The 19,157-nt window shown below is 43.1% G+C and overlaps 1 protein-coding gene across 1 annotated transcript in view; it reads left to right on the forward strand.

The window, feature by feature from the left end:
- The window catches only part of slf1 (SMC5-SMC6 complex localization factor 1), a 30,760-nt gene that overhangs the window by 7,805 nt on the left and 3,798 nt on the right, over positions 1-19,157 (forward strand). Inside the window, exons 15-17 of the mRNA XM_070904976.1 lie at positions 2,376-2,455; positions 6,709-6,801; positions 8,217-8,399. Of these exons, the coding sequence (XP_070761077.1) occupies positions 2,376-2,455; positions 6,709-6,801; positions 8,217-8,399 (356 nt within the window). The remainder of the gene's footprint in view (positions 1-2,375; positions 2,456-6,708; positions 6,802-8,216; positions 8,400-19,157) is intronic.

Genomic DNA, 19,157 nt, shown 5'->3' on the forward strand with positions numbered 1-19,157 from the left:
CAGCCTTCACCCCCCTTCTCCACCTCTCTTGATCTGCCCTCGCATACTAAATCCCTCTCTGAATTCAATCACACACACACTCTCCATACTCCATATCAGACATCTGCTGTTCCAGCAGCAGGTAGTTGGCCTGGAGAAAGGGCTGGAGTCATCAGGGAGCAGGTTCATGTGAAGGCTACTGGTTCACGCATTGACCAGATCCCCTCTTCCCTCCACCACTGCTCTATTTCTACTTTCTGCTTTCCCCACAGTTTTTAAGGGTTTAGTTTATTTTGACAAAGACATGAGACGAACTGAAGAAAACAAGGAATGCAATCTGTGCGGATGAGATAAAGAAATGCCAAAGGGCATGTAAAATCATTTGACCCCAAAAGACAGAATGAAATCAGAATGACAAAGCCTGTGATAAATTGGGAACAGAAACCAAAAGGAAATCTTATTTCCTAATTTTTCATGGTTGAATTCATGATATTGTGTATATTTTCAGTGATGTTGACACTCTTAATCAATTAACACATCTTATGTTGAAGCATTTGTGAGTCAGGCACACTCCTCAATCTCTAAGCAAATGATTTAAATATTTTATGTAAGAAATCAACTATATTTATTGTTAGAACACTTGTCAGTAATTCATAGTCCTTAACAAGATAGAAGACATGAGAACAGTTCGAATAGCACAAATGTGATTGTGGTTTCAGTAGAGAAGTATTGGTGTTAAATGGTTTCAGTTCCATTTTATCTGCCTTTTCAAACTGTCAGTACAGCACAAGACACAATCCCAGCAAGATGTTTGATATTGGATTCACAAAAAGAGCCGGAGCAGGTCATAAAGGTTGAGAGGAGCCGCATGACCCCCTTTATCTTTCACTTCTGGCTGTTAGAGCGCATTAGGCTGTTATGCTGTGACTTGAAGCTGCTGTAGTTGTATATGAGAGACGGCGAGTGTGCTTCTTCTGCACCAACAGACAGGCTGGCATCGGGGGCACACGTCCAAGCCATACCAAGCGGACAGGCTGGCTGATTGACCGACTGTTTAGATGGCCGTTTGACTTGCCGGCTGGCTGCATGGCAGTGAGCGCTGTTAGCAGAAGGGAAGCTGTAATTGAACTGAGGTTTCCTCCTGCTGGCTTAATCGAGCTCTGTGCATCGCTTATCGTTTCAAACCATTTGACAATGCCATTACTTTGGCTCCATCTCTGCTGACCAGCCTGTAACTAGATCAACTCCAATAATATTTTAACAGTGGATAAAAGGGACAGGGGGAGTTTATTTGCTGTTACCATTTTAGTAGATTTGAAGCAAGTAGAAAATGCATAGCTTTCTCTTGCTGTGGCATTCGACATGCACTTCCCCATTACTTCCATTATTGCGAACAAGTTTTTTGAGAGGCCGCCTCCAAGGGCGCACGCTGCCCCAGGCGCAGAATTGATAGCTGGGCCACTGACAGCATGCTGGCCTCCTAAAGTAGACCAAGAGGGAGGGAGAGACCGGGACATATACAAGCCAAGTACTGTCAACCTCCACTGCTGCCAGCCTATATGGATAGGGGACACTTGGGTGAAGTGGTTTGAGATGGGAAGTGGTACATCCTTATCCCACACACTCTTATGGACTCTCTCATACACACACACACACACACACATATATATATACACACACAAAGCTCGTCTCATCTCTTCTCAGCCTTGTCCCTGCTAATAACAAGCAACGTGACAGGACGTGTGTTTCCTCCTCACTGCTGGGAGCTCCTTCCTGGCTTCTGAACAAGCCAATTACCAGGGAACAAGCCTCTTCCCTGTAATACGGATGGCACTCCGCTTTCGACGCAGCGCACGCGCACGTGCACAGACGTATACACTCAAGACACCTGTCAGGCTTCATGCAGGCAGATCTCCCATACCCACTCACAGGACTAGTGACAGCCCACAGCTATTAGCACGCCACTACTTTGAAGAGGCTTCACTTTCTTTTACTAGTTATTCCTCCTAATGTGCTTGCTCACATCGAATTCTCCGTCTGTGCGTTTGAGGCGTTAAGTGGGAGGAAAAGTGCTTTGGAGACGGGAATGGAGGGTTGGGTGTGTGAAGTGTGTGTGTGGCCAACACAGTAGGAGTTTGACAGATATTGTCAGATTTCATATGAAATGATACAGCGCCACGAGGGATTCATTTGCTAATGGCACTTTTCACACTACAGTGATGCCCGTTCCACTTTCTATACCACTGGGTCTCCTCGCTGTCATGCTGAAATGGTCAGTCATTGAAACTATGGACTTGTTTATGTGAATCTTTGGTAATCTCTTATTGAATTAGGTTTAGTGCATACATGTATATTTTCTCGTTACCCCTTTGACTATGTCCTTTGTCTCCATACAGTACTCAGAGCTCTTTGGTGAATGAAACAAACCCGGAGAGAGAGATTATCCCCAGAGGCATGAACAGAGTCAACGCAGCAGGTACGGCGCGCGCGCACACACACACACACACACACACACACACACACACACACACACACACACACAGGCTGCTGCTGCTTGAAAATATAGCTGCACATTTGCAAGGAGCGGACTTTTAATGGACTGATGCACTGCACTAGGTCATCAGTAAAGAGGGACATGATAGCTCTGTCATCACTTTCAGTTTAATGAAGAGCACAAAATGTATGGAGGGAGTGATTGATTTGCATCGGACCACGCTTCCATCTAGTCAGCTGTAAGGGCAACTTGGCTACTTAATTCCGCCTGTCGCGTATGTTTGGAGCAGAGTTTGGGCCGCATTACCACCTCTGTATTACGCCCCCTCCTCCTCCACTTGTTCCATCCGCATTGAAATTCAATACTGCGCTCTTTGTTTTGTTTAGCTTTTTCCTCATGTCTTATCCACCAAAAAGTAGATAAATAAATAAATGGCACGGACAGAAATAATGGCTTTCTCACACAAAACAATAACGCATATTAGTACGCACAGTGCGCCTCAGATCTCCATTTTAGGGATATTAAATGCAGCAATTAGGGCAGCGCTGCAGATATACAGCGGCTGCACTGGTGGAACTTCCTGCAATTAGAGGCATGGCACTCTGTGTGAACTCTCGAAGGTGTCAGAGCTCATATCTCCCCCCTCCACCTGATCAGAAAGGCCCTGTGCCTGTGCGAAGGAGGGGTGGAGGGTAAAGGAGAGGGAGTGGGGGTAGGGAGGGCTGAGGCAGGAGACTCAAGGCTGTTGGCATGTGTTGTTTTTCCACTACGTGATCCCTATACCGATGCGGTCGGCATTAATTTTTGATGAACCATCGGCACAGCATTCTCCCCTCTCGCCCTCTCATCCCATCCCACCTCACCCCATTCTCTCTCTCTCTATCTCCCTTCCTCTCTTTCTCTTACAGGCTTTTTCACCCACATATGTAAGCTTGCTTTCTTATATGCTGCACTTTTTGCTTTGGAGCATCTGTCTCGCCTCCTGGAACCTCAGTATCTTTGTCAAAGTAGCTGAGAGGGGTTGAGGGATTTGGGATGAACTTCTCTTTTTCAGTTTCCGTGTTTGCTTCCGGAGGCTCAGCAGAGATTTCAACCTAAATCCGCCTCAATAATACTGTATGTAGATTGTCAAACAAGAGCTGCTGTGTGTTTTTCATTGCTTAAAAATCTGTTTGCATTTTAGCTTCGTGTCATCCTGAAACAAACTGTCAAAGTCAACATTCACACAGCATAGTTCAAAGGCTAGGTTCATTGTTCTTGGGAATGTAAAGCTACTCTAGGCAACTTTATCCAGCAATGAGAAATAAGGTAAGCTTAAAAAGGTTGCTGCTTTGATAGATGATCACAGTGTAATTCTTTTCTATCGAAATATATCATATAACACGGTCAGAAGTTACTGCTCAGCCGGTTAAAACACGTCTGATGAACATACCTTTGAGCTGAGTGATTTTTACATTTTAATTAAACACATATTGGCTAAAACAATCTCACCACAAGGTCCATTAGTAGCTGTTTGGGAGCTTTTGATTGTATCACAGTCTTCCTCAGCAGATGAAGTTTGCCAAGTTGTCACGCAGCAGCAACACTTGTCAGCATTTTAAAGACTTCTCATCTGCGTGTTTCTAACCAGTGATTTGTAGTGAACATTGATTCTGATCTGTGCCTGATCAGTCACAGCACTCCTACTGCACCTCGATGTGCCATCAGTAAGAAATATGTTCATACCATAGTACGACAAAAAGATGACAGGCAAAAGATTTTTGTGAGTCTGGCTTTTACGTTACATTTTTCTGCATTTACATTTGTTCATTTGGCGGACAGCTTTGTCCACAGCAACGTACAAGCCAAGCCACACTCACTCAGTGTTTGTGTCTCTGTTACTTCCTGTTGGCAGAGAGGAGGACACCACGCTGCCCAATGTTGTTTTTGACTGATTAAATGGAGTTATCCTACATTAAAATCGTCACCAGTGGAATTTTAAAATGGTGGTCACTTACGTTAACGTCAGTAAATTCTTTTAAGGCACAGTGAAAGCGGCAGTAATCTTGATTGAGAGGAATTAACGTGTTGCCATTGCTCTTAGAGCCAGCGACAGCAGTAGTCTTCAAATAGTTTTAAATATATCCAATAACTGGCACAGAATACCTTTCTAACACATTCCTCACAAATAGCATTGTTACAGGCTTCCAGCAGCTTTTTGGTCCAGGGATCGACGGGCCAAGCGACACTTTACAGGAGTGTAGCAAGCAGACTGAGGGATATAAAGAGCAACACATACATTTAACTTTTCTATTAAAGTGTGAAACGGGGGATTTATAGAAAAGGACAGGCGGATTTATCCTTTCCGTGCTTGTAAATGCTGAGCATGCAATTACCCCTATAATAGAGGCGTTGTGTCCAAATTGGAGCCATTAAAGTGATTTAACAGTGCGTGGATTGGCCCTGGCATTTGCGAGGATGTGTACACATGGGGTGTAGTGGAATGGGTGTTTAATCACAGCGTTTTAGAGCCTGGTAATAGCAGAGCAGCCCATGTAGAACACTGACGTGCCACACAGTACAGCTTGCTCATTAGGGACTGTAGTTTGGACTGGGCTCCACCCTCTGTTCGGGTGTTTCTGATTTTTAGATTGGAAACATTAGTTTGCTTCATTGATTGACTGCTTTCTGATGTTACATTCGCAAACAACTGTGCAGTGTTATATGTAAATGAATATGATTTTTACAGAGCGACACATATTTTCTGAATGACAATCACCACAGAATAGTGGGTTGTTTAACATTTGCCAACGTGACTGAATTCACGACAGGTCTTTTTTTTGTCTGTGATATAAAGTCCCTTATAGTCATTTGTTTTTTTAACATTCAAGTTGTCCGTCTAATCTAATGCAGAGTCTTTGTAGAGGTTTGTCAGCAACATTTATTACTGAAATACAATATATTGTAATATTTCTCCACATATGTCTTGTAATTGCTTCTGATCTGGACATAATCAGTGCTAGATAATGTCTGCATGTCAAAATGAACTTCCCTCTGTTTGTTAGGTTTTGCATCACAACATAAATGATCCTCTTTTTTGATAAACAGTCCTGCCATTTTCCCATTTCTTTTTTCTTCCACTCTTCAACCTCTTTACTGCCGGTGGATGCATCCTCAAAGACACCTCCTGGAAGAAAGGAATTCTTCAGAATGAATAGGATCCAGTATTTTCAATATTTCCCTTCTATGCTTTGAAATGCAGGAAACCCTTTCACTCTCACCTCCACTGCTTCTTCTTCTTTCTTGCCCCCATTTCCTCCCTCCCCTTGCCTCCTCCACCTCCTTTTGCCCCAGTCTGTGCTCTTTGCGCGCTGGAGTGGAGCCCCTGTACAGGCGTGGCGTCCTGGGGAGAGCTAGTAAAGCATTTATTACGGGCTTTGCAGTTCTGTATTATACTGGCAAGCACAGAGCCACTCATGCTTGGCCTTTAACTTCCCTCTGAAGTTCAGCCATACATGAAAAGAGGGGACTCTGGCCCACTAATATATTCCTGGTTTAATATTGTATCAGGAAAAAGTGAGGGACAGGGTAAAGATGAGAAAAAAGGGAAGAGGGGAGAAGAAAATTGTGTTTAAAAATGTAAATGGGATCCTTGAGAGGTTTTTTCCATGCCTGTTCACTGGTAGTTTGCTGATTAAATATCACGTGGTGACACTGGCAATGCCCAGCGGAGCTTTTGAACCCTGGATCTGTGAAGAATCCTTTTCGAGGCTTTGTGCGTGGGCTGTCTACCATAACTTCCTCTCAAGTAACAATGTAGGGACAAGCGGACAGGAAGGAAGACTACTTTCTCACCACTACATTCATTCACTCGCAGACTGCCCCGATATTAACTTTGTTGGGCTCAGGGTGTAAGTGGAAAATCTCTGTCTATAAAAGAGGAAAGGAGCGAGGCGAATTAGCCCAACTCTCCATCTTTAATTTTTTTCCTTCCATTTTTTTCCCTTGAAAGATCTCCCCCCTTTTCTCATCACTCTTCTTTAATCGCATCCTCATTGGCGGGTCGTACTTTTTTAGGTCAGGCTTTTTTTTTTGGTGTTTGGGGACATTTCTGTGGTATTCTATTGGTGTGTTCACCATATAGAGGGGGACAATGGGCAGGACATCGGGCACACCCTAATTTTGGATTTCTCTCTTCTCTTCCGCCTCTTCTCTCTTTTGGGTGTGTTTGTCCGTCGTGTGTGTCCTGGTCGAAGGAGAGACCCTCCTCCACAGAGCTTGCAAGAGGAACCAAGTGGAAACGGTGCTTCAGATCCTGGCGCTTCCTGGCACGGACGTCAACGTTAAAGGTAAGACTTTCTCGCTTTCCCCTTTTCGCTGTAACCTCAGTCTCACCGTCATCTCACTTCACTCCCACTGTTTGCTCTGGGGTTTCGAAGAGCGATTAACATTGGAGAAAAAAAAGAGGAGAGAAGAAATAGGAGTGCGTGTGCGTCATCATTGAGGTTAACCTTTAGCTAAAATGTAAAGGGTGTGTCTAGAAAGAGCGGGATGGGTTTGGAGGCTCCGATTTATAGCTCTACGGTGACTTTGCTAAGTGAATTGAATGCCTTTTGATATTTCAGAGTGACTTTCTTTTGTCCCTTTAGGTCAAAAATAATGACTTTCCCTCCTTTCATGGAAATGTTGTGCTGTTTCAAAGGTTTCTCCGATTTTGTAATCGCCCTTTAATAGCAGCCTAAATTAACTTGCATCTCGGTAGGAGGCTTATGCAAGAGGTGATGTCCAAAATGTGATCAGGCAGAACTATGTGCAAAATGGTAAAATTACCGCTGTCATCTCGCAGTTGTCTCCTAAAATGAGGCCCATGTTAACTGAGGAAGGACAATTTTTGGTTGGAGTCCTTTCTTGTTAGATAAAACAGATCTACATTATGATGTTCTCCAAATGGTCTATTTTTTATTCTTTAGGACTCTTCTATCCATGACCGTTTAAATTTTTGAACGAACGCTGTAAAACGTGATTGACTGAAGTATTTTAATGTTTCCTGGAAAGGCTGATTTTTGTGTAATTATGTAAGACATACATGGACGGTGGTTAATAACCTATTTTTAACTCCCAACCAAGAATTGTGAACTAACTTCGTAATAGTTAATTGGTCTTTAGCAGCCTTAGTTCAGTCATGTCAAAGTCCTTTGTCGTATAGCAATGGAAAAGACAGATAAGTCATTGATGTTTTAAGTTCTTTAAAAATTGATTTTCATGCCAAGTATGGAGTTGTGTAAATTACCTGTGTCACTTACAGTCTTAGCTTTAATCACTCTGCAGGTGTCTCTTGTCAATTTCTCCCAATTTTGGCCTCCAATTAGCCCCCGCCAGCTTATTTGCTAGCCGAGTTGTTCTCAGAGCTAACCAACAACTTAGCTGTAACAGAGTGGGTTAGCTCGCTCCCGGCACAATAAGTCTCTCCAAAACTTTAATCTTTCATCATGACACTCCAGTCAAACGTTAAAATTGTCCAAAACCATACTTTGGGAGATGTACATATTTATTGAACTGCTTGATACCCCAAATTCTTTACAAAACATCGCACTTCAGATACTATTTTTCATATAAATTCTTGGCAGAGAGCAAAGTCTTTAAATATCAGAAATCTTTAAAAGATATATTTAACCTTAAAAGATACCAGATGTCAGTTTGTTTATCTCCAAATTAGCTTTGCTATTAATTGTTTGTGTGTGTGTTTGGTTTGTTGACCATGTAGATCATGCAGGCTGGACACCTTTGCATGAAGCGTGCAACCATGGCAGCACTTCGTGTGTGGAGGCTTTGCTACGTCACCACCCTGCCCCTGTGCTAAATAACCAGGTGGGTGGAGTCAGTCCACTGCACGACGCCCTGCTGAACGGACACATGGACATCGCCAAAATGCTACTGGAGCATGCAGGTGGGTAAACTTCACCAATGCACCCAAAGACTCAGAGCTTTAGAGTGTGAGCTGACGGAAAGCATGACACATAGTATTGGTTTTATAAGATGGAGCTATTAAGAATGAAATGACTCAAATGTTTTATTTATAATAATATACTAAATAATAGTAAAACATTATTATTTTACCAAGTAATATTGGTCTTGAAAGTGGTTGCTAAGCGAGAGGAGTCATTTTTCTAATCTATACAATGGATGGATGCACATGAATGCACCATTCTGGCAGACCTTTTAGTCAATCTGCATTTCCAGATGCATTTTTGCTGCTTTTATACAGAAAAAAATGAATAATATAAAACTCTGCTCACATACAATTTACTAGGTTAGGCTAATGCTTTTAGTGTGGCTCAGCCAATCAGAATAGGACCAGACCTTTTCATTATTTTAAGGTTAGCTCTTTCTGTAGTACCTTTTTAAGTTGAAATGGTAACACTGATATTGGTCCTGGTGCTATATTTTGTCAGTTCCATTACTCATTAAAAATGCTACCCTAACTGTATGTTACATGTTTATGCTTCCTAATTGGATGGGATATACTCAGCTGTTTTCATATGTCTTTGTGTAATCCATCTTCTTTGAAACGATTCATTAAACCAAATGGTCCTCGTCACATTGATGGAATCATATAATGTTAAAATAAAACACCTTTAACTTGTCTGGCCAGTTGGCTGCCAAGAGAGCTAATCTGTAGAATTAGCCATTTAGCTAATGATTTACTGCAGTGGTGGGCTGCGTGTCACTGCTGCTGTAGCCAAGACAAGCTTTCTATTTAATGTAGCCAACAAATGTACCGGAGCTTACTGACAGATTGAATGCTGCTTTCGACCTTATTAGCAGGGCCAGTTTTATCTCGGCTAGCCTCCTGGTAGAGTGATGGACCTGTTGATGGTGGGGCTTTTAAGGGGGCCCTCCACCCATTTTACACATCAAGTTCAGTTTATTCGTCACATAGATTACATTACCACTTAAATATTCTATTCAGCCTGTAAAGCTCCCTCCAGAGCCACAGAATACATTATACTGCTTTCACAAAGGCTGAAAAAATAACCTCATTGATGTCATCTTCAGAGTTTTTAGCAGAAAGCCTGGGTTACAAAGTTTGAAATACATGGGCATTTACCCGGCATGGAGGATCTAACCAAGGATGCTATTGAAATGTGGGCTCGGGGCTTTTTGGGGCTTGATCCATGCTAAAGACTAAAAGTTAGGATTTCTCTCTGCCTTTAATGCTTACACTTAGTTGTGTACAATTATCTGAGGGTATTTTATTGGTAGTATTTTCTTGAAGGTCACATGGTGAGGACAATGCAAGAGTCTGATGTTTTTTTAGAGAAGCTACCATCTATTAGAATTGGTATCTATGGTAACTACCTACAGTACCTCAAGAATTATGGGCTGCACACACACAGTGTGCCTAAGACAAACAGAATTGGTACTGGGCCCCAGAGGCGGTAGCAGTTGTCTGTTCCTTTGCTGTATGAATTCTAGATCATCTATACCATCTCTCCCTCTGCCCCCACTGCTTGTCTTCAATATCCTCTTGCAAGCCTGCACTGCAGTTTCTGTCCAAACAGATTACAGCATCACCTCATAAGATGTCTGTTAATGTCTTTTTGACGAGATTAGAGGAGTCAGGATCCGCCGCTTGCAAAATTCACATGCAATGTTTTTGTGGAAATGTGTCACAACACAACTAGTTTGTGTGTCTGCATGTTTGCGTGCCACATACAGTTTAAACCCCAGAAGGTTGAAGTGAGCGTGACGGGTGTTGGGAGCTCAGGAGAGGGTGGTGTCGCTGGGTCTGTGGCAGCAGGTTGCAGAGGAAATGTGTGTGTGCATTTTTTTTGGGAGGGTGGGGAGGGGTGCCATTTGCCAGCGTTGAACAAGTCTCCCATGTAACATACCTCTGCCTCTGCTCACTTCTCTGTTTGACTAATTATAGTTAATTTGATTCGACTTTCCCATTAACACATGTACATATTCTGTCCTCAAAAAATAAATTAGACTGGGATTGTTTAGTCCCGGAGAGGAAACAAGAGAGCGCTCCCCTTTTTTTTTTTCCTCCCTTCCTCAGTAACAGGAGGGAGAGCAAATTAAAAGAGGTCAGAGGAAGAAGCAGCTATCTGTATCTGTAAAATTAGAAGAGAAAGTGTGTGTGTGTGTGTTCAGCAGACGTCTGGCCTGCTGTCTAGGCCAGGCCTCCTCGCAGGGACCGAGTGGAACAACAGGAATGAGAATACTCCCAATTTGAAACACCTGCAGGCTTGTACATTATACTTTTTTTTCTCACTCGCTCTCTCCTGACTGTTTGCTATTTCCTCACACCTTGATGGCGGGTTGTCTAAAGGCTACAGCAGGGAGCTAGTGAGGAGGTGGTCCTCTGGACTCCAGGCTATACTGTCTCTCTTGGTCTGTTTTCCATGATCTCCATCTGGTTGCCATGGACACCATCGATAGGCCTAGCATATTTTTTTCCCTTCTTTTTTTTTAGATCTTTAAGTCAGGGCTGTTAAATGTGGAAAGTTTTGGCTTTGGGGCTACATCATGCTTAGTTACAGTAACCATCTTTAGGCTTTTGCTCATTCCAGTTTTTACTTTTGACTTTTGTGCTCGTGGCTGCATTTCTAATGCCCATACATCAGACTACTTTTTAAATTTTGGGAGACTCGCTACACCGTCCCTTGATAGGAAAACAGGCCAGTGGGCCAGATGCATTTCCATCCCTCTCTCTCTTTATTTATTATATTCCTGTGTTTTATTGTGCCGGCTACGTCTCCTGAAACTATATATTTCATTGAGGCATTCACCCTGCTGTCCTAGTTGTTTCCAACCGACAGGCTGAACCTAGCTGCCAAGGTTTTGGTAGGCCAGAGAGGGCAACACTGACACTGGCACACCAACAAAGCCTTTATTTGGGAGTGATCTCACCCCTTTGTAAGCCTGTCTGCTTGAAGGCCTGGGCTGTGTGTGTGTGTGTGTGTGTGTGTGTGTGTGTGTGTGTGTGTGTGTGTGTGTGTGTGTGTGCGTGTGCGCGCGTTTCTAGGGGTGAATTGTAGGGGGGAGGAATGGATGGATCCCACCCCCTACCCTCTCTACCTCAGTCCCTCCAGGCTTATGGAGCTGGCAAGGAAAGGATGCCATGGCTGAGAGCAAGGCTGACTCTGCTCTCCTCCCCTCCTCCTCCCATTGCCCAAGGCCGCCCCACATGACCCTCTGCATTAGTGTGTGTGTTTGTGTGTGTGCGCTTGGCTTGTTTTTACACGGTATGGTCCTTGGCTATATATTTTGGTGTATGTGTATGTATGCACAAATATTTTTTTGAAACTCAAATGCTGTAATGACTGTATGCTGGCTTGCAATTAAGTATCTGTGTGTGTGTGTGTGTGTGTGTGTGTGTGTGTGTGTGTGTGTGTGTGTGTGTGTGTGTGTGTGTGTGTGTGTGTGTGTTGCTGACGCTCCCTGTGCCCCTTCCTCAGCTGGTAGGAGTGTTTAAATTTTGCAGGGTGGCCAGGGCAGCCGGTACCCCTGATTGGAATGGAAAATGACCTGGAGCTTTTTACTGTGCAGTTCAGACCTGGCACACACTCTCTCACACACACACACACACACACACACACACACACACACACACACACACACAGAGGAGGCGTGTCAGTGAGCAAAGAGGGTGGAGAAATAAAGAAAAGAGCCTTTAAGCTGTCACCACTCGGCCCTGAGCGTAATCGCTGATGGCGTCCTCTCAATACAGCCCACCGTGTTAGTAAGCACAGCTAGTCCACCTCGACTTGTAAACACAGACACATTCACACACACACATACACACACACACACACACACACACACACACACACACACACACACACACACACACACAGACTTATTTAGATGCTCGGAGGGGAAATAGTGTAGGAGCAGAAAGACTTGTTCGGGTATGTGTAAAAGTGTTTATGTTGTTTTTCTTTTGTCTAATTGTTTGGCTTGAGTCAAGTTCAAAGGCAAGAGAGGTTGCTGCATGTCTGCCTCTTCAATTTCTCTTTGGATGTTTATGCATCTCTTGTACACACACACAAGCACACACATGGTTAATGCACAGCATCCCATGGTCCCTGCAGATTTTAATGTGAACAAGTGTTTGTGGAGCAGAAAGATGTCATTTGCTCGGTGGCACAGGAAACGCACAGTCCCCTCGGACCGCTGTAGTCAGTCATGGTTTGTCTCTGTCTGTATGTCTATCTCTGTCATAGATCCAACACACGTTATTTGTCACTGTTCTCCCCATGTATTTAATTTGTTTTCCAGGTTTGAAACCTTGTAAATGGTGATCAGAAAACTGGCACCCATATGTTGGGAAAAACGTTCTGTAACTTGAAACTTCAAAACAAAGACAAAGTCAAATCTTTATTTTGAAACTTTTGCGGATTTACATTTGCACTCATATTGCACACTGTTCTTTCAGAGCTGAGTTCAGAGGTCTTCCCTCTGAAAAAGTTGCGAGCTTGCGAGTCACGTGATTTCTGAGAGTGTTGTCTCTCAGCTCTGGTCTGAAACTCTGAAACTCCAAAACAGACGGTCTGAAAAGGGAAAAAAAAGATCCTGGAGGCAGGGGCATTTGCTCTTAACCTATTGTTTGCTCTCAGCTGAAGTACAGTCCAATCACGTCGTATTTACTGGGTTAGGTGGGATTGACAGACTGCTCCGCCAATGACTGACACAGGATACACAAACTGGATGCACCGTTCTCTGTGCTGTCTGGCTGTCTCTGGCCAGCGTTATTTTTTTTCTCACCCATTTTGCATCATGTCTCATCCAACTGTGCTGTGATTGGCTTGCTCATTACTTCGACACGTTCTTCTGATTCGATGCTGGCTCCGCCAGTTTTTCTGTTGAATTTAAGGCAAGTCCTGCTAGCCACAGTAGTGATATTTGTAATAATACAAATATAAATAGATTTTAAATCATTATATCTACAGAGGGGGTGCTACTCAATTTAACCCCTTGTTCATATAAAATTTCATGTCATGTGTTCACAGCTAGCATCCACAAGGACATGTCGAAGTAACGAGCTAGCCAATCACAGCACAGTAGGGCAGGACTTGATACAAAATGGGTGGGGGGGGGTGGACATAACGCTGCTCAGGGACAGCCAGACAGCTCAGAGAACATTACATCCTGTTTGTGTATCCTGAGTGTGTAAGTCCTTGGCGGAGCAGTCTGTCAATCCCACCTAATCCTGTAAATACGACATGTGGTTGGACTGTACTTCAGCAGAGAACAAATAATAGGTTGCCCCTTCCTCCAGGATCTTTTTTTTCCCCCCAGACCGTTTCGAACCAGAGCTGTGAGACAACACTGCCAGAAATCACCTGACTCACAAGCTCGCCACTGTCTGGGCAGATCGCTGAAAGCTCTGAAAGAGCAGTCTGCAATACGAGTGCAAATGTACATCCACAAAAGTTTTAAAATAAAGATTCAACGTTTCAAAACTTTTTTCCCAACATATGGACACCAGTTTTCAGATCACTATTTAGAAGGTTTCACACCTGGAAAACAAACTATATACACAGGGAGAACAGTGACAAATTTGAAACTCTGAACATGTGCTGGAGAAACACTGTAAAAAGAGTGCTGCAGTTGTGAAGAAGGAAAACTCAAATACAAAATAATGTTTGCAGAGATTTGACATTTTGTTTCAGCCTGCCAAAGCATTATGCAAGCCTTCAAAACTTAGTTTCCATCTTGCAAAATCTTTTTTATTAGATTTCAAGCTTTCAAACACACAGTTTCAACCTTTCAAAGCTTTGTTTTTTTTCAGTTTCAAAATACGACATGATATTCATCCCATACAGGTAGTGCTTTAGACACACTTGAGCCTCTTCACTGTCAACATGGTAAAGAAAGTTCATTCTGCTCAGCACTTATTTCCCTGTGGGTCCTGAACTGGCAACTGCGAGGAGCTGAGCACTCGAACTATTAGAGGTGAGGCTGTGTTTGGAGCCCTCGGCTTCACTGGGGTGTGTTGATGTTTCAACTGCAGGTTTCTCCAGGCTGTATTTCAAGGACTTCCCTCGCTGGGAATTTTTTACTAGATTCTTCTTCTTTCTTTTCTCTTCTTGCCTTTCTCTCGCTATCCACCCCCAACCTTTCTTTCTGTGTTTTGGGGTGGTTGCCAGGATTAAGTCTGGAGCTCTATCCAACGGTCTCCCCGGGTTGTTCCTCAACCTCCTGTTCCAAGAGGAGGGAGAGACCCCTTTTCAGATAAACCCTATATGTGTTTAAGTGTGTGCGTGTATTTTATACAGATGAGGGGCCAGAGAGGATTAAAGGAGGGTGATGATGATTTTGCAATTTGTTACCAAAGCACCACCTTTTTATAGTCTACAAACACATGCATATCTTGCCCTTTTTCTCCTTTTTAAACACGAGTTAGCATGAAGGCCACGAGCTAGCTTCAGTGAAAAGGAAAGGGAAGAGGCCAAGGATTATTAAACCATTTCTATTTATTTAGCTGTCCTCTTTCACTAACAAGGCTTGATGTCGTGTATTTATTTGTAAGGACTGCATAATAATCGAGAGTGCTGAAATTGTAAGTGTCGAAAACATGCTACTCCATTCACAAACAAAGAGTTTCAAGGTTTAGTTCATTTCTTTTGTTCGCTTGCGGGCTGATTTGAAAGAATAACAGCATGGTCACAGGCCAGAGATGATTTTGTGTTGTTGGGCATGAAGTGTGTCTGCACTCCAGCCCTGAACTTAAATCATCATACACCCCATGAGAACAAAATGGCAGTACTCCCCGCCCACAACTCTGGAATTGAATCGTATATTGAAAAGAAATATGTTGATAGAAAATACAGACAAGAGAATAATTTTTACATAATTGAAATTCATTAAATCAACAGTGGTTGGTGTTTGAACTCTGATGGAGTGGGTCATATTGTGAAAATGAAGACATTCAACAGCAGTTTAAGTGTGTTTGCTTAAGTCAGTCTTTCAATGAGAAGCTAATCCCTGCAGCATATGTTGAGTGTTGTTGTGCTTTCAAAGAGTTTGGAGCTGCAGCAAGGATGGTGCATGCGGTGGAAGCAGTTATTCGTTCCACAAGAATGTCTGAAGAGTCTGAAGTTCCCAAGTTTAACTTTGTCATCACAATGTCAAATTTAAAGGCTTCATAAGATACTGAGGATTGTCTCTGTTTTACAGGTGCAGTCAAATGTGACAATATTGTTACTGCTGCCAAAACTCTGTTTAAAGCTTGTTTAAAGTCGAGATGAAACAAAAGTATCTAGCTTCCATATCGTGACGTATTTCAGAGTGAAACACGGCAAGGCAGGTTAGGAGCAGTTTGAGTTGAACACCCGAAGACCGACGTACACCGACGTACCATGCTGTAGCTAGCTAACTAATGAATGTCAGCTCTGTGCCACTAAAGGTTGAAGATTGATGATTGGATGTTGATATAAGGAATAGATTTTTATATATTGTTAAATAGTTGCACAATATGACCGGGAATGTGATCTAAAGGGGTTAAAAAGGGCATTTTTCATTTCATTTGAGGCATTTATATGATTGCATAAACTGAAATAATTTCAGAATAAAAATTACTTGACTCGGCCCTATTTGATTTAACCAAAACGTTAGTTATAATTATGCCTTATGACATCATATCACAATGTAAAAGGGCTGTTGCCCTCAGTAACCTGTGTGAGGAGAGCGAGAGAGGAAAGAAGGAGAATGAGACAGAACTTTTAATTGCCTCAAGATGTCTCACTGTGAACTGTACATTCAGTGTGTCTCTGGACACAAGAAAAACCGGAAAACACTGAATAAAAGGGTTGATTCATACAATTTACAAAAAAATATATTTCCTCAATGACTTCTTGTGGTATCTAGCCATAGACCTTGAAGGAATAGTCCCTATGAAAGCTGTTGACAGTGTTTTGTGGATTATCCAAAGTAACTGTGACATTGCTTTTGACAAGAGATGTCAATGCTGAATATTTTCAATGTAATATTCATTCACCAGAGGGTGAATCCTGAGGATGTCTTTTGTGATCGTCTGACTTTTCATCTTCCCCATCAGCAGGTCAAGGTTTTCATTTATCCAGTGAAATACCTCCACACCTACTGAATGGATTGGCAATTCTCTACAAACGTTGACTCTGGATATGATGTCCTTACCTTTCCTCATGCACCACCTGCAAAACTTCTCACATTACCCATCAGCCTCAGCTGCACTTTTTGTTCAGTGCTAATTATCAAATGTTAACATGCTAATAGACTAAACTAGCATAGTGAACATGGTACATTAGCATTGTTGATTTTAGCATGCTGACATTATTAGCATTTAACTTGAAGTAGATCCTCACAGTGCCACTAACATGGCTATAGACTCTTTGTTGTGCTACTAAATTAAATCATCACCTTGTGCTGTATCATCTGCACCAAACTTGCATGTTTTTGCGTCTTACCTTTGCACAATGCGTGTTGCACTGGCCACGAAAAAGAGCAATGTATGTACAGGAAAATTTCAACATGTCATAGCGCTTCTTGGACTAGTCTTTGCCATGAAATGAAAACCCGATGTGTTAAATTAGATTTAGATTACTATGCCCATCAAACCTTAGACATTAGACCGTTAGACAGAATCTAAAGTCTTTATTTATTTATTTATTTATTGCTTGTCTTTATCTCGCTCCAGTCTTTTGTGTTCGTGGATTAAGTGGTGCTTTCCCATTGGTATACTGTGTTTTATAGGCACATTTCTACTTCTATCAAATTAACTTAATGTAATATTTCGACTAACTAAATGAGGTTGTGTGCGTGATAATGGCATCAAAGAAAACTGTTTATGCGCTTGTACATGATGATTTTTGATGACATTTTTTTTAGAGCCAACAGCTGATGGCAGTGATTAGCCTTTTTCTGATTCAAGAGACCGGTTAAGAGTTCATTTAGGGCTCTACTCTGATTATTTAAGATGCTTATCGCCCACTGCTGATCAGCATCCAGTAAATCAGAGTATATCTGATGCCCCCTCTCACTAGAGATGTAGGAGTGGCAGGGGATTACACAAAGCTAGCAGTTGGGGTCCATGCTTTTACATCCTACCTTATCTGCCCCACCTCCTCCTCCTAAAAACTATGATCCAACCGTAATCTGTGGCTGACCAGCCTGTGTTTGGATGAGGAGGAAGACGCTAATCTCACACAACCTGTTAAATTGACGCTCACCTGTGACTAGGAGGACAGAGCCTGTCACCAGCTATAATGACATTAGTAGAATTTAAGCTGAATTCAAAAGGGAATATAGCAGAGGAAATACAGTACTGCTCCCCCTCCCCTAATGTTGTATACAAAATATATTGACCCAACTGCTTCATCTGATGGAACCTCCACAGGCTTTCCCTTCCATGTTTTTTATGCTCTGAATATCAGCGTAGAAAAGGGGAGAAAAATATCACTGAGCGTTCAGACACTGTTGCGAAAGCAGAGAGGGATTTTAGCATATTCACATGTCTGGCTGGTCTTTCTTTTTTTTCCTGCATCTGATGCCTCTCCGCTGGCTGCTTTGGTGCCTCACTTGGTTGGCCTTGTTGTTTTTGCTGTGGTTTCTAGTCGCTAGCTAGCAGCTCCCTGTGGATATGTGATGCCGTGCCCCTGGCTGCAGTTCACACACTCACCCTGCCTCTCTTATTCAGGCAGCGAGGGGGGGGGGGGGGGGGGGGGGGGGGGGGGGGTTCGAGAGAGAGAGAGAGAGAGAGAGAGAGAGAGAGGATGTTTACCATGCTGTGGAGCTGCCTGCTTCCCAGCTTGTCTGCCTCAGCCCCAGCCTCAGACCAGAGACACAGAGAGAGAGAGAGAGGGAGAGAGAGAGAGAGAGAGAGACATAGGGGGAGGGAGCACTGCATCTTTCTTTCCTTCCCTCCCTCCCTCTTTTTGCGCCAGTTTTCCCCTCCTCCCCTCCTCCCCTCTCGCTTTTATATTTCTTGTCTTCGCCTGCCCTCTAAAGGCCAAAGGGCTTTGCGCTCTGTATGTATGTATGTATGTGTGTGTGTGTGTGTGTGTGTGTGTGTGTGTGTGTGTGTGTGTGTGTGTGTGTGTAGCAGTCAGACTGCATCTGGCTGGTGCATCAGGCAGTGGCTTTTGCTCGGCATGTGAATTTCCTCCCTCTGCTGTAGCTTCAGAGCTGAGGTCTTAGCGGGGCATTTGCACATTCATACACACACACACACACACACACACACACAAACATAAAGGATGGTGTAATTACCCTGTGCTCTCATGTAATCCCCCAGGTGTTGTATTTATCTCCACTGCAGCATATCTGACACCCAGCGCCAATACCTGGATTCACTTCAGTCGCCGTCCCTGCACCAAAACCATTCCCCAGCCTCTACTCTCATAACTGTGTGTGTGTGTGTGTGTGTGTGTGTGTGTGTGTGTGTGTGTATTACATTATAACAGCACACAATGCTATTCTACAGTATGCTTCTGTTAGAAAATATGTAATAGCCCTGGCTATGACTGTTGACGTCTGTATTAAGTGCAGTTGAGCTGAGTGGTGGGACACTACAGAGTGTTTTATATCCCAGGATGGATAATAAGCAGCAACTGAGTCTCTTGTCCAGTGGGAGAAACATACAAGTATAGGCAGGATATTGAAAATCCTGAAAAAGCAAAACACACAAGCTGATGCTTAATGGAAATAAAAGGGAGAA

The sequence above is a fragment of the Enoplosus armatus genome, chromosome 4 (assembly GCF_043641665.1).
Source record: "Enoplosus armatus isolate fEnoArm2 chromosome 4, fEnoArm2.hap1, whole genome shotgun sequence".
Classification (NCBI taxonomy): Eukaryota; Metazoa; Chordata; class Actinopteri; order Centrarchiformes; family Enoplosidae; genus Enoplosus; species Enoplosus armatus.